This window comes from Leptodactylus fuscus, chromosome 7 (assembly GCF_031893055.1).
Source record: "Leptodactylus fuscus isolate aLepFus1 chromosome 7, aLepFus1.hap2, whole genome shotgun sequence".
Lineage (NCBI taxonomy): Eukaryota > Metazoa > Chordata > Amphibia > Anura > Leptodactylidae > Leptodactylus > Leptodactylus fuscus.
Window position 1 is genome coordinate 38,745,700 of NC_134271.1, and position 16,343 is coordinate 38,762,042.

A 16,343-nucleotide genomic window follows, 5' to 3' on the forward strand; every position below is an offset into this window, starting at 1 on the left:
CCTGTACTGCCAAAATATACATATATATAGCAATTGTCTAAGAGGGGTGTCATTAAAATTACTGTATCTCCAGTTTTATACCACTTAGGAAAGAGCTGCTTGTGTGAGCTCAGTACAGGTTAAATATGGGATGAACCTTCCTAGCAATGCTTAGTTATTGCATTGCTAGGGAAAATTAACAACCTATTTTCTCCTAAAATTAAGTACAATAGGCTAATAGGCAAATCCCTCCCTACACAATAGCGATATGCTAAATACAGCTAATAGCACAATAGATAATAGCTAATATGATTATATCAAAGAATATATATAACAGTTGCACCATCTTTATCTTTAAATACTGTTTGAATAAAAATTACATTTTATTCACTTATGTTAAAGTGTAACTAAACTTTGATCAACTTTTCATTTTGTGTGTTAATAAAGGATATTGTACAATTTATTGAAACATATGCTGCCTGAAAGTCAAGAGTTGTTTGCTTAGTTATTTTTAGTTATGCTTTAACAAAATGAAAATAATTAGTCTAGGTTCACATCTGTGCCGGGGTCTCCGTCGTTTGGACAAAGGACAGAGAGACCACTAAAACAGCAGTTTCCTTCTGACACTGGTGGACTCCCCTGACTATAATGGGGTCCTTGTATTTGATGGGTATCCACTATTTTCATACTGAAAGAGGCAGAGAGAACAGTCCGCCATGCAGGACTTTTCTCTCTGGCGATTTCTACAGAAGATGTGAGCTTAGCCTTACATGGAGTATTTTATATTTCACACACAACTTTATAACACTGAATTTGTCTGGGCTATAGCATTGAATTCCACTCAACATTCATATAACAATTATAGAAATAATATACAAAGAGTGTAAAAGATAAGCAAATATATTTAAAAATAGCTCAAGATATCACGTTATTATTATGTTTGTTCTGTGGATATAAAGTAAATATCCAAGACTGGAATTCCAGTTTAAGATAGATTAAAAAGTAGACATACTCTTTAGCATGATATAAGGTTACTCCGATCATTTTTCAAATGGATAATATAGCTACCAAAATACATATATCCAGGGCAATATATATGTTGTAAGAGCTAAAAGTGACATGCTTCTTTCTTGAGTGCCAGATGTACTCTTCTGTTGAAATTTCCAAAGATCTAAACGACAGGAATAACTCAGCTCATCCTCTGGAATTTCAATTTCAGAAGGTCTTATGTTTAGCAGTTCATCTCTAACCTGCAGGTTTAGGAAAAGAAGAATAAATAGAAGAGCTTTTATATACAACAACTGCTTGCATTCCCTTAAAATTAAATAAAAAAGTAAACAAAAAGTGTGAAAAATGTTTCAAATAATAATAATAAAAGAAAATCTATTGAATACATAAAAATAGAAACAAAAATATATACAGGGTATACTTTATAAAGTTTACATGGCTAATGCTGTATCTATAATGACACAAATATTAACCACTTCCCGACATCCGCCGTACTATAACTATGGTGGCCGTCTACTGTTTTATACACTAGACACCCAGAGCTAATGCCCCTGGTCAGTGCCTGCACTGATCGAGGGGATTAACCCCTCCGGCACTTCAGTCAAAGCTGACCGAGACGCCATGTTCTCTGTGATCACCGACACCCAGAGTAAGCTCCGGGGTCGGCGTCACGGTGATATGACAGCTGGGAGCCTTGTGAAGGCTCCCCGGCCGGTCATTCTATTGCTTCTATTGCAGGATACGGGTAACCTCGTTGTCAAATATAAAAGCTAACAAGCTTGCCAAATGGTGCTCTCTGCATAAGTCCATACAAAAAGTAGCAAAAAATAGAAAAAAGCGCAGGGCACTCACCAAACAACGGTTCTTTAAAAGCAGAAGGCTTTATTTCATCTTTTTAAAAACATCCAGTGCATAGGGATAGAGTAGATGGTATAACAAACAGATCGTTTCATGCAGTAAGCATTTCATCAGGCTTTCCAGCAGTATATGGAACTGCCTGTGCCCAATCTGATGAAAGGTCCTCCTTAACCACTTCAGTACCGGGCCAATTGTGGTCCAGGACCAGACACATTTTAGGTTTATTTTGTATGTGCGGCTTTGAGGGCTGTAACATTTCTCCCGTATGTCTCAGTCAACTAATTTTTGCGTCTTTTTTCGGGGACACATAGGGCTTTATTTTTATGTTATCTTTATTTTCGAATGTGTTTTAATTTTTTTTATATCTGGGAAAATATAAACAAAATAGGAGGGAAATTGTGTCTGGTTTTCAATTTTTTTTTTTTTTAAATTTAATAACACAAAGTGTCACTGAAAAACTTTATAATATAGTTTTTCCTCTCCATTACGGTAATTTTTATTTTGTATGGTGTCGTCATAGGTGGGGCTATAACCTTTAATAACAGCGTTTTATTAGCGTATTATTTATTTATTTTTTATTATTATTTTATTTACATTTTTTTAAAAACTTTATTATATTTTTATTTTTTTTTCAGATTTTGTACCCATAAGGTAATAAGAGACCTTTTGGGGACATCTGATCACTTATTTTTTTGTACTGGAGGCTGATTTCTCCTATAACTGGGGCTGCTACATTTAACCTCAGATACAGGAGGAATCCAGCCTCCTGCATGCTGTATACTGTATCAGCTTACTGAGCTGATCTGAGTCCTGTAGGACCCAGCAGCTCTGGCAGGACACTGCTCCCGGCGGATCACGTGTCTGCCGGGTCAGAGGGCAGCTGATTATGGCTGCGTCCATAGCTGTGTATACAGCGCTCATTGAGCGCTGTATACACAGCGATCTAGAAGGCAGGGGAGGTAATAAATCTTCCCTGCTATCTCTCTGGGAGCTCTGGCTGAAGTTACAGCCGGCTCTTAGTGAAAGCAGCTACACGGTCTCCGTGCAGCTGCTGTGTTCTGATGGACGTTTTGGTACGTCCTGTCAGAACTAGGCAACCACTTCCCGGACGTATATAGTCTATGGGCGGTCCGGAAGTGGTTAAGTGAGAACATCAGAGGATATACTCGAGAATACGTGTAAACATCTGAATTACACAACATACAGATTAAATGATATTAGTAAGTTTCTGTATCCATTTATTGTCTATTGATATGTATGGCATATATTCTTGGCAATAAGTTTTAATATCAGCCACTTCTTATAAGTCCCATCATAGGTGCTGTATAACACAATTAACTAGTACTTCTGTCTAAGTTCAAACGGGAGGGGCCTTTTATGTGTTTGTTTTTAGTCTATATAGGTGCACCATTTTGTTTGTATAACATTCCATGACTAAGAGGTTTATCAAACCTCGAAATGCGTAGGTATTTGTTTGTACCCCTACATGCTACTGTTTTTTTTAATGGAAGAAAGAATGTCTTCACAATAAATGTCACATTTTAATTTACTATCTTCATTGGATTCTCTATGCTGGACTAAAACTTCATTCATCCTGCATTTGCATCGGCTCAGCCAAGGGAGCCTTCATTGGTGCATTCCACTGAAAGAATCCACTCTGTTAACCCATTCCAGGCATTTACATCTGACATGTAAGTGCAACTTTATATATATATATATATATATATATATATATACAGTCCTATGAAAAAGTTTGGGCACCCCTATTAATCTTAATCATTTTTAGTTCTAAATATTTTGGTATTTGCAACAGCCATTTCAGTTTGATATATCTAATAACTGATGGACACAGTAATATTTCAGGATTGAAATGAGGTTTATTGTACTAACAGAAAATGTGCAATATGCATTAAACCAAAATTTGACCGGTGCAAAAGTATGGGCACCTCAACAGAAAAGTGACATTAATATTTAGTAGATCCTCCTTTTGCAAAGATAACAGCCTCTAGTCGCTTCCTGTAGCTTTTAATCAGTTCCTGGATCCTGGATAAAGGTATTTTGGACAAACAATTCAAGTTCAGTTAAGTTAGATGGTCGCCGAGCATGGACAGCCCGCTTCAAATCATCCCACAGATGTTCAATGATATTCAGGTCTGGGGACTGGGATGGCCATTCCAGAACATTGTAATTGTTCCTCTGCATGAATGCCTGAGGATTTGGAGCGGTGTTTTGGATCATTGTCTTGCTGAAATATCCATCCCCGGCGTAACTTCAACTTCGTCACTGATTCTTGAACATTATTCTCAAGAATCTGCTGATACTGAGTGGAATCCATGCGACCCTCAACTTTAACAAGATTCCCTGTGCCGGCATTGGCCACACAGCCCCAAAGCATGATGGAACCTCCACCAAATTTTACAGTGGGTAGCATGTGTTTTTCTTGGAATGCTGTTTCTTTTTGGACGCCATGCATAACGCCTTTTTTTATAACCAAACAACTCAATTTTTGTTTCCAAAATGAAGCTGCCTTGTCCAAATGTGCTTTTTCATACCTCAGGCAACTCTATTTGTGGCGTACGTGCAGAAACGGCTTCTTTCTCATCACTCTCCCATACAGCTTCTATTTGTGCAAAGTGCGCTGTATAGTTGACCGATGCACAGTGACACCATCTGCAGCAAGATGATGCTGCAGCTCTTTGGAGGTGGTCTGTGGATTGTCCTTGACTGTTCTCACCATTCTTCTTCTCTGCCTTTCTGATATTTTTCTTGGCCTGCCACTTCTGGGCTTAACAAGAACTGTCCCTGTGGTCTTCCATTTCCTTACTATGTTCCTCACAGTGGAAACTGACAGGTTAAATCTCTGAGACAACGTTTTGTATCCTTCCCCTGAACAACTATGTTGAACAATCTTTGTTTTCAGATCATTTGAGAGCGGGCTGTCCATGTTCGGCGACCATCAAACTTAACTGAACTTGAATTGTTTTGTAGAAAGAAATGGTCCAAAATACCTTCATCCAGGATCCAGGAACTGATTAAAAGCTACAGGAAGCGACTAGAGGCTGTTATCTTTGCAAAAGGAAGATGTACTAAATATTAATGTCACTTTTCTGTTGAGGTGCCCATATTTTTGCACCGGTCAAATTTTGGTTTAATGCATATTGCGCATTTTCTGTTAGTACAATAAACCTCATTTCAATCCTGAAATATTACTGTGTCCATCAGTTATTAGATATATCAAACTGAAATGGCTGTTGCAAACACCAAAATATTTAGAACTAAAAATGATTAAGATTAATAGGGGTGCCCAAACTTTTTCATAGGACTGTATATATATATATATATATATATATATATATTATATATGTTTTTGTTCTGAAGAACTGTGAACCATTTTATATATCCAGAACATTTTCACCTTATCAGACCACATTCTTAATTCTTCTGAAGTCAGTGTCCTCACTAAAGGACTCTCTTTTTGCCCCTCCCAAAAACCCAATGAGGTAAATCTATTTATAGATCTCAACAATTTTATTAGGAAATTGACATTGAAAAGACACTTTCAAATAATAGAAAAACTAAATGATTCAAATAAACTAATTGGGGAGACAACAGCAGAACCTGACCCTACACCATTTAGTCCCCAACCAATTCACACTGACTTGAAACCTAAGTCAAATTTTTATCCTACCCACCATAGAGGTAGCAATCTGGAAACATTTTATTCTTTAGTCTTTAATGATTTTCGCCATATCCAACAATATGATGTTCCAAACTCCCAAAGAAATAACCTAACCAGAAAAGAAATTAAAGCAATACAATCTTTAACCAAAAATACAAAAATAGTAATTAGGAATGCTGATAAAGGGGGTGGGGTGGTAATTCAAAACAGAATTGACTATCTGGAAGAAGCTGTCAAAATATTATCTGACACCAGTTATTACTCCCTTCTCACGCAGGATCCCTCTGAACAACATCTTCTTGAATATACAGAACTCATAAAAGAGGCCTTCAAACAGGGCATACTAAATAAGAACGATCATTTCTCACCATTTCTCATCCCTCCATAGCATTATTTTAAAAATCACATTCTCAAAATACATAAAAACCCTGTGAAACCACCTGGGAGACCCATAATATCAGGCGTACATGCCTTAACTAGAAACCTCTCCCAATACATTGATAATATATTACAAAAGTATGTACTTGTGTTACCAACCTATCTGAGAGATTTCACTGATGTTATCAAGGACATGTTAACTATCAAGTGGAAAGAAACGTATAGATGGGCAACTTTGGATGTTAGCTCACTATACAGCAACATTCAACATAAATTAGGCATTGAAGCCATTAGATTGACTTTAGATCAGGATTCCTCAATGCCATATAAACAAAAAGAATTTGTACTCCAAAGTATACAATTTCTACTAGACCATAACGTGTTCGAATTTCAGTCTAAAATTTACATCCAAGCGCGTGGCACCGCAATGGGCAAGCGTTTAACGCCCGCTTATGCAAATTTGTTCATGGGCGTGTTTGAACAGACTTTTATTATGAGTAACCATCCATGGCGAAGCCAAATAATATACTTTAAGCAGTATATCAACGATCTTATATTTATCTGGGATGGTGAAGATTTCACATTCAAAGAATACTTTAATAACAATTTAATGGGAATAGAGCTGACAGGGAGTTCTGCTAAAGGTCAGATTGATTTTTTGGATCTAGCATTGACATCCAAGGGTGATCGGGTCATCACAAGTACCCATTTTAAAAACGTTGATTGGAACAGTTTTTTGGATTATAGAAGTCTCCACCATACCCAATGGAAAATTAACGTTCCATACAGCCAATTCAGACGAATTAGGAAGAACTTTACTGAAAACCAAGACTATAATAGACAAAGTAAGTTGTTGGCCGTGAGATTTCATATGACACATTATCCCAAAGGTCTAGTTAAATCTGCACGCAGTAGAGCAGGCCGACTGACTCAGAGTGAATGTCTGAAACCTAGTCAAAAGGAAAATAATGATTCTTACCAGTTCAACTTCATAACAGCGTTTAGTTCATCTCATAAGACAATCTGAAACATCCTTACAAAACATTGGCCGGTCGTCCAGAACGACCCAGTGTTAAGTAAAATTGTGCCACCCAAACCTAAGCTTACCTTTAGAAAGGCCCAAACTCTTAAAAATATATTAGCCCCTAGCAGGCTACGGCCAATCAAAGAAAATACTGGACAAAGTTAATTAAACCTATTGTAGGGAGCTATAAATGCGGTCACCAAAAGTGCAAGTGTTGCAAATCAATTAAAAATCGTACCACTTCTTTCACTAGCAATGTTACAGGTGAATGATTTCAAATTAAACATCATATGAATTGCTCTTCTAGTTATTTCATATATCTGTGTCAGGGTCTGGGGTTGCTAAGTGGGGTGGCATAGACACAAAAATCCAGATTCTTTAGTCCAAAAACAAAGGTGGAGTTTATTTTCACTCAAGAAGGTAGTGCAGCAACAAAAGGAAATAATACAAAAATAAATAAGATAAGATAATCCTTTAATAGTCCCACAGTGGGGAAATTTCAGTATGTTTCAGCTGCATAGTAAAATACAGATACATGATAATACACAGTAAATATTACAGAAGTAGTAGATACACATATGCTGAGAAAGATATGCTAGGAGTCCATAGCAGCTTAGGAACAGAGAAGAAAGAAGGAGGACATTCATAATCATTAGTTCTCTGTGTGGAGTGATCTTCGCTTGGTCTGATGTAGATTATACAGCCTGGTCGCGGTTGGAAGGAAGGACTTGCGATAGCGCTCCTTCTTACACTTGGGGTGAAGCAGACGGTTACTTACAGTGCTGCCAAGTCCCATCAGGGTCCCATACATGGGGTGGGATTTGTTCTCCCGCATGGAGGTCACCACAGACAGTATTCTTCTGTCACCCACCACCTGTACTGGGTCCAAGGGGCTCCCCAGGACAGAGCTGGCCCTCCTGATCAGCCTGTCAAGTCTATTTCTGTCCCTGGTTGATATACTGCTCCCCCAGCAGGCTACACCGAAAAAGATGGCTGAGGCAACCACAGAGTTGAAGAAGGCCCTAAGAAGTGTCCCCCGGACTCCGAAGGCCCTCAGCCTCCTGAGCAGGTAGAGTCTGCTGTGGCCCTTTCTGTGCAGTGCCTCCAGGTGATCAGCCCAGTCTAGTTTATTATTGAGGAGCACACCCAGATACTTATAGGTCCTGACTATCTCAATGCATGTCCCCTGGATCTCCACCGGGGTCGGAGCACCTCTCTGTTTACTAAAGTCCACCACCATCTCCTTGGTCTTCCCAGCATTAATCCTGAGCTGGTTCTGCTGGCACCATTCAACAAAATCCCGATTTAAGTCTCTGTATTCCCTATCGTCGCCATCAGTGATAAGGCTGACTATAGCAGAGTCATCGGAGTACTTCTGTAAGTAACAGCTGGAGGAGTTGTGCCTAAAGTCAGCAGTGTACAGTGTGAAGAGAAATGGGGCAAGAACTGTACCTTGTGGTGCCCCCGTACTACAGATCACAGTGTCAGACACACAGTCCTGGGCTCTCACATACTGAGGGCAGTTTGTCAGGTAGTCTAGGATCCTGTTGGACAGGTGGTGGTCCACTCCACCAAGGTTCAGCTTTTCCCTCAGTAGCCCTGGCTGAATGGTGTTGAACGCACTGGAGAAATCAAAGAACATTATTCTCACAGTGTTCCCTGGTTTCTCCAGGTGAGAGAGAGCTCTATGAAGAAGGTGGATGATGGCGTCATCTACCCCAATGCCCGGCCGGTAGGCAGACTGGAGGGGGTCCAGAGCGGAGCTCACTAGGGGGCGTAGGTGTGTCAGGACCAGTCTCTCTAGGACCTTCATCAGGTGGGATGTCAGTGCTACGGGTCGGTAGTCATTGTAGTCTATCGGGTTGGGTTTCTTTGGGACCTGCCCGGCTAGGCTCTAACTAAACATAGAATAGGTTACCTCACCTAGAATAACAGAAATCCAAAAAGCCAGTAGAATCATTCAGGACACAGCTCCAAAAATATGACCTCTTTGTCGGCTCTCCAGCCAAGCTCTGCCAAAGTGTTGCTGCTGGTGCAACTTCTTAAGCCTCCTTGACGAGGAGACTCTCTGCAGCTGAGTCGCTGCTGAATCATCCCCAAAGTGTGGACTGGAGGGGAGTGGAATGACAGGACCCACTACCAACCTACCTGTCATTCCTAAAAATCCAGCCCAATACTGAGCATTTACCAAAATGCTCAGCAGACGACCGTTGTCTGCTGAGAACAAACATTCCTGTAGTTTTCTCATCTCACCCACCTGAGTAGTCTGGGTGAGATGTACATTAGCTCCATTACCTGACCAGCCATCAGCTTACATCTGTTAGAATGTACCTGTGGGCTACAATATATCAGGCGTACTATAATGATGTTACGTGAACGCATTAATAAACATCGCTCTAATATGAATAATACTTTTGTAAAACATAGTGTGTCAAGTCATGGGGCACAACACCAAGTGTAATTTTAACCCTTTCCCGACATCCGGCGTACTAGTACAGCGCATGTCGGGTGTTTAACTATGACGGCCGCCCGGGAGTCGGACGGCCGCCATAGCCGACGGGTCTCTACTGTATTACACAGTAGACAGCCAGTGCTAATGTCTCCGATCGGTCCCCTCCAGCGCTTCAGTCAAAGATGTCTTAGGCAGGGGCAGCCCCGTGGCAGGGCCCGTACCTAACAAAACTCGGGTCGGTAGGCAGGGCAATTGCCGAGGGCCCCAGCACTTGCAGGGGCCCCCTGTCGGTCCTCTATCAATAGCTGCAGCTCCCTGCACACAGTGTGCTTCACACATATACTTTCCCTATTAGGAAGTATATGTCGGAAGCACACTGTGTACCTGCAGCATCGGCTGATAGACAGCAGCCAGCCAGGGAGCTGCAGCTATGGATAGAGGACGCTCCCTCCTCACCCCCCTTCTCTGGCTGCCCTCTGTCAACCAATGCGAGGAGAGCCGAGGAGGCGGAGCTTATCGCTCTACAGAAGATCCCTGCCATCCTGCATCTTACACATGAGAGGGAGAAGTTCAGCAAAGTGAAAGTAAAGAAAGAACACCCAGGTACAGGCTGGAGGGGGGAGGGGGGTTACTCTGCCTATTAATGTCAGGCATTTGGAGTTATTCATTTAGTTTTGGTAACTCTATGTGCCTCATATTAATAGCAACTAACCCTATCATGTTCCTCACATTAACCACCTGTGTACTTCACCATAAGGGTTACTGATGTGTGGGATATATGGGGGTACTAATCATGAAGATACTTTATTATTACATCCATGTCTCACATATCAGTAACTCTTATGTGAGGCACACAGGGGGTTAATGTGAAGGACATGATAGGGTTAATTGCTATTAATATGAGGCACATGGAGTATCTTAGGGGGCGTTCACACTACCGTCAGTGTCCGCTGCTAATGTCGTTCAAAATCTTGCACGGATATTAGCAGCGGACACTAGCTGTGTCCATGACATTCTGCATTCATTTAAAGGGGCTCTATCAGCAAAATCATGCTAATAGAGCCCCACATATGCGTGAATAGCCTTTAAAAAGGCCCCGTAAATGTTATATTAAACCCCGGTTCCATTTTTAAATAACAGCATTAAAACATATATGCTAATCGTACCTGAACGTGCACCATGGGCGGGGATGCACGATACTATGTCATCTTCGGGCACGCCTGCCTCTTCTGTCTTCTTGTAGTTACGCCCTCTGGCTCCGTGTCTTCTTCCGTCTTCTTGTTTTCAAATCCCCCGCCTACGTAGTAGCGCTTCCCTCCGGAGCTCTACTGCGCAGGCTCACTTGCCAGTCCCCATAGAACTACACAAGCGTACTGCACGCTTGCGAACTGCCATTAAGTAAAATGCCGAGTGAGCCTGCGCAGTAGCGATCCGGAGGGAAGTGCTACTACGCAGGCGCGAGATTTGAAGACCTCAAGCTGGAAAAAGACCAATAGGAAGCCGGCAGAAGAGACGGGACCAGAGGGCGTCACTCCAAGAAGACAGAAGAGGCAGGCGTGCCCGAAGATGACGCGGCATCGTGCATCACCGCCCTCGGTGCATGTTCAGTAAGATTTGCATATATGTTTTTATGCTTTTATTTAAAAACGGGACTGGGGGTTAATATAACATTTACGGTGCCTGAATAGCCTTTTTAAAGTCTATTCACGCATATGTGGGGCTCTATTAGCATAATTTTGCTGATAGAGCCCCTTTAAATGGACATCGGGTGCATTGTTTTACACTCCGTGCCTGTCCTAAAGATGTCCGACTTTTCAAGCGGACAGAAAAAACCTACATGTCGGGTTTTTGTAAGTAGGGCCCCGCCACAGTCAATTGCCCAGGGCCCCGCAAAGCCTGGATCCGCCACTGGTCTTAGGCGCCATTTTCCCGGCGATGCATGGGCGCCACCATTTTGCCGGTGATCACCAGAGACTGGAGCAAGCTCCAGGGCCAACATCACGTTTCCATGACAGCCAGGAGCCTTGTAAAGCCTGCAAAAGAAATTATGATTTTTTTGTAATGCACTGCATTTGTGATCAGACCCCCTGGGGTTCAAGACCCCCTTGTGGGGGTCTAATAAATGCAAAAAAAAATATATATATAAAAAAATTAAAAAGGATTAAAAATTCAAATTACCCCCCTTTCCCTAGAACACATATAAAAGTAGTTAAATACTGTGAAACACATACATGTTAGGTATCCCTGTGTCCGAAATCGCCCGCTCTACAAATCTATAAAAATATTTTTCCTGTACGGTAAACGCTGTAGTGAGAAAAATAGTCAAAAGTGCCAAACCGCCATTTTTTCACTCTTTTGATTCTGATAAAAATTAGAATAAAAAGTGATCAAAGCAATAGTATTTCCCGAAAATAGTAGAACTAAAAAGTACACCCAGCCCCGCCATAAAATACGCTTTATACATCCCTGTACACGGACGTATAAAAAAGTTACGACTGTCAGAATATGGTGACTTTTATAAAAAAAAAAAATTTTTAACACAGTTTTGGATTTTTTTAAGGGGTTAAAATGTAAATAAAATCATATAAATTTGGTATCCCCGGAATCGTACCGAAACACAGAATACAGGGGACATGTCATTTTGGCTGCACAGTGAACGCCGTAAAACCGAAGCCCGTAAGAAATTCCCAGAAATGCATTTTTGTTCTTCAAATTCACCCCATTCTGAATTTTTTCCCAGCTTCCCAGTACATTATACAGAATAATAAATGGTGGCTGCACACTCAGCTCTGCTGCATCTGATGTAGCAGTGCTGAGTGTGCGCTGAACCCTGCTGCTTTGCTGCATCTCTGTGTGTGCTAAGATAGTTTGCTTCTCCGTGTAGCAGCGCTGTGTCAGCACTGCTACATCTGAGATCGGACCACAATGGAAACTGCTGTGGACAGATCTTAGACTCCCCCTCCTCCAGCAGAACCAGCGTTGATTGGCCGAATGCTGTATTCTGTATGGCATTCGGCCAATTCGGAATGTCGGCATTCGGATTGAACGTATGGAATAACGCTGGCGTGTGATACCAGTGCATGAGTATTTTGTCTCTCTCTCAAATGTAACTGTCTCTCTCAAAATGTAACACAAGACAAAGACTTAGCAGCCCTAGAACACACAACCTGCCATTGCTCATTTGAGATCCGTGCCCCCAAGGCCTCCTCCCACTTAGACATATTCATGGTAGGTTTATCGGTTGGACTTTTTTATCCATTGTTTTATCCACCCTTTCCAACTATGTTAGTATGTTGCTTAAAGGGGTTGTCCAGTTTCAACAAATACATGTTATTGTTTTTATAATGAAAATGTATACAATTTTCAAATATACTTTCTGTATCAATTCCTCATGGTTGTGTACATCGCTATCACTATCATTCTTTGTTTACTTCCATTATTCTATGGTCATGTGATAGCAATGCATAGTCATGTGATAGACTGAGGTGCATTGTTCATTACAATCACAGCAACGTAAACAAAATAGATCCTGTAATGAGCTGAGGATCCCTATGTCCATCATATGGGTATGGGCTGAAAAAAAAAACAAAACAAAAAAAAACAAAGAATGACAACAAGCAAAAAATTAAGAAAGCTGCAAGGAATTCATACAGAAAGTACATTGGAAAATGTGATAACTTTTCACTATAGCAATAATAACATTTATTTATTGGATAAACCCCTTTAAATATATAATAAAATGAATATTGACCAAGGTCCCACACACACTAGGTGCTTCACGTCAGATTAAGTAATAATTTATAGAAAAGTAGGCAAATCTAGCAATGTATCAATATTCGGATCACTCCTCATTCACCTTACACACCCTGCAAAGATAAAGAGAATGACCAAAAAGTTTGCAAAGTGAGTGATTTTTCATACTGATGACATATTCACATGGTGTATAATAGAATAGTTCCGGGGTTTAGATGTCATGTGGATAGGTCATCAGTATGAAAGATAATAATAATAATGTATTTTATTTATAAAGCACCAACATATTCTGCAGCACTGTACACTTTGTAGGGTTCAAATACAGACAAGAAAGATACATTACAAAGAAATAGTCAATTAAATAGTCAATTTACACAATGGGACTGAGGGTCCTGCTCGCAAAAACTTACAATCTATGAGGTAGAGGGGATGACACGAGGTAGTAAGGGTGGCATCGGAGGTAGCATTGCTTATACAGTACAGACCTGGTGTCCCGATTGAAAATGCAATCCCCCCCCCCCTTTTTTTTTCTCCTTATTATTGTGTTAATTCTGGTTTAGACAACCATTTATTGAGCTTATTCCTTACCGCGTTACTGTAACTGTTAACCCCTTAGCGACCCTTGACGTAACTGTACGTCATGGGTCGCATGGGGATGTATGGAGCGAGCTCACACGCTGAGCTCGCTCCATACACGGCAGATGCCGGCTGTATAATACAGCCAGGACCTGCCAATAACAGCAGCGGTCGGTGCCCGAGCCGATCGCTGCTGTTAACCCTTTACACACTGCGGTCAAACGCGACCGCAGCGTGTAAACAGCGCAGGCGGCATGGGCGCCGCCATGTTTCGCCGATCGCCGCCCTCCTGAACGTCACAAGAGGGCGGTGATCGGTTGCTATGACAGCCGGAAGCCTATTGAAGGCTTCCAGGCTTGTCTCTGCACTAGATCTATTAGACGATGCCAGAGACATCGTCTAATAGAAGTGCTGCGATTTTCCTATTCACTGCAATACTGTAGTATTGCAGTGAATAGTATGAGTGATCAGACCCCCTAGGTTTCAAGGTACCTAAGGGGTCTGATCATAAATGTAACAGAAGAAAAAAAAAAGTTTTTAAAAGTATTAAAAAAATAAAAAAAATATAAAAGTTCAAATCACCCCCCTTTCCCTAGATTAGCTATAAAAGTAATGAAAGAACATTAAACATAAACATATTAGGTATCCCCGCGCTCCAAAATGCCCAAACTATTAGAATATTAAAACATTTATCCCGTACTGCGAACGGCGTAGCGGCAAAAAAAATAAAAACAGCCAAAAAGCGTTTTTTTCAACACTTTGCCTCCTATAAAAAATTGAATAAAAAGTGATCAAACCATCAGATCTTTCCCCAAATGGTATCAATAGAAACGTCATCTTGTCCCGCATAAAAAGACACCACAACCAGCTCCATACATGGAAATATGAAAAAGTTACAGGTGTTAGAACATGATGACACAAAATTTTTTTTCTATTTTGCAAAGTTTATCATTTTTTTAAAAGTATCAAAACATTTCAAATACTATATAAATTTGGTATCACCGCGTTCGTACTGACACGTAGAACACAGGTAACATGTCATTTGTACCAAACAGTGAACGCTGTAAAAATTAAACCCATAAGAAAATGGCGCAAATGCATTTTTTCTCCAATTGCACCTCATTCTGAATTTTTTTCCAGCTTCCCAGTACATTGCACAGCATATTGAATGATGCCATTACAAAGTACAATTTGTCCTGCAAACAATAAGCCATCATGTGACTCTGTGAACTGAAAAATGAAAAAGTTATGGCTCTTGAAATGTGAGGAGGGAAAAACGAAAATGCGAAACCAAAAAATGGCCTGGTCCTTAAGGGGTTAAGGTATATTCACATAACAATTTTTCAGGCTCGTATTCCTCAGGAGTGTGGCCTTACCCATTTTTGGGACCACTCATGTGTGTTTTTTGATACGCGGGGTACAGTTTATTTTTAGCGTGTGGCTACGCGGCTATATTGTACGTGTGGCACATGATGCAGGTAACGCGATCGCGTCAATTCAATTTAACTATTTTAAATATACCAGCCGGTTTGAGTCCGTGTTTTCTTTCGGGGGCGTGGCCTTGTTCATCTCGCAATTGCGCATGTGCTCCATGACGTGGGGGATAAAGCTTATTCCCAGCTATGCCTATACTAGGCGTTTTTGATATATGTGATTTTTTATGTGAATACATAACATGCTGCGGTCACATTACGTCTAGCTTCTTTATGGGAATTACGTTCCTTTAGTACTATACAATTAGGATGTTTTTACTTCCGTGCTTTGTACCCAGTACATCAGTTGGAGTTTTTTGTTTTGTCAATGAGCAAAATAGTAATGTTAGTTTGGATTACTTCACCTTTTATTCATGGTGTTTCTACTATAGTACTCAATAACTGTTTGTTTATTCATCGGTAGTTGTTTTGACTTGTTTTTATTAGTAGTGTGTGCATTGGTACATAGGAGTGTTTCTAATTATCATACCATCAGGCATGCATGTTTTCAGCTGTTTTGTCATTGAATACTTGCCTATATAACAACACTCCTTCTGCAGTATGATTCAGCTATGACTAAGAGAGCATCACTCTCAAAACGTGTCAGCTAATTTTCTTATCTACCACCATCTTTTGATATACCATCCTTGTCTGTAAATTATGCTGTATTTTAAAAAATTTTGGAATTAATAAAGGTAAGATTTTTATCTAAGAAGATTTCGCTGGATTTCATCTTTTATTACGTTCTGCTCATGTGTTATCACGTCCCTAGCCAGAGGATATTTTTCTTTGTCGCAAGTATTGCACAGGAATAATAAAAATGTATTGCTACTCACTTCTTCAACACGTCTGAAAACTCTCAGAAAATTTTCCCTCAAAACACCTTTAATTTCTTCATCTTGCCATCCTCGTCTCAGCATTTCCTCAATCAGCAGTGGATATTTTGCCACATCTTCAAGGCCTTGAGGAAATCTATGAATGTAAAATATTTGGTCAGTCAGTCACTCTAAATTTACAGTACCACAATGTTTACTGGAATTAAAGGTTTCATGTCCTAATAGGTCTATGTGGGAGCACCATGTTTAGCCAGAATCCCATTCAATTTGCAGGTAATGTAAAATGTAGTATTTCTGCCGTAGCCAAAACGCTACGTTTTCACAATGC

At 40.5% G+C, this 16,343-nt stretch overlaps 1 protein-coding gene across 1 annotated transcript in view; it reads right to left on the minus strand.

The window, feature by feature from the left end:
- Positions 1-980: 980 nt before the first annotated feature.
- The window catches only part of LOC142213461 (dipeptidase 2-like), a 70,539-nt gene continuing 55,176 nt past the window's right edge, over positions 981-16,343 (minus strand). Inside the window, exons 9-10 of the mRNA XM_075281810.1 lie at positions 16,016-16,151; positions 981-1,229 (exon numbers count right to left, since the gene is read on the minus strand). Coding sequence (XP_075137911.1) covers positions 1,044-1,229; positions 16,016-16,151 — 322 coding nt within the window. The 3' untranslated portion in view covers positions 981-1,043. The remainder of the gene's footprint in view (positions 1,230-16,015; positions 16,152-16,343) is intronic.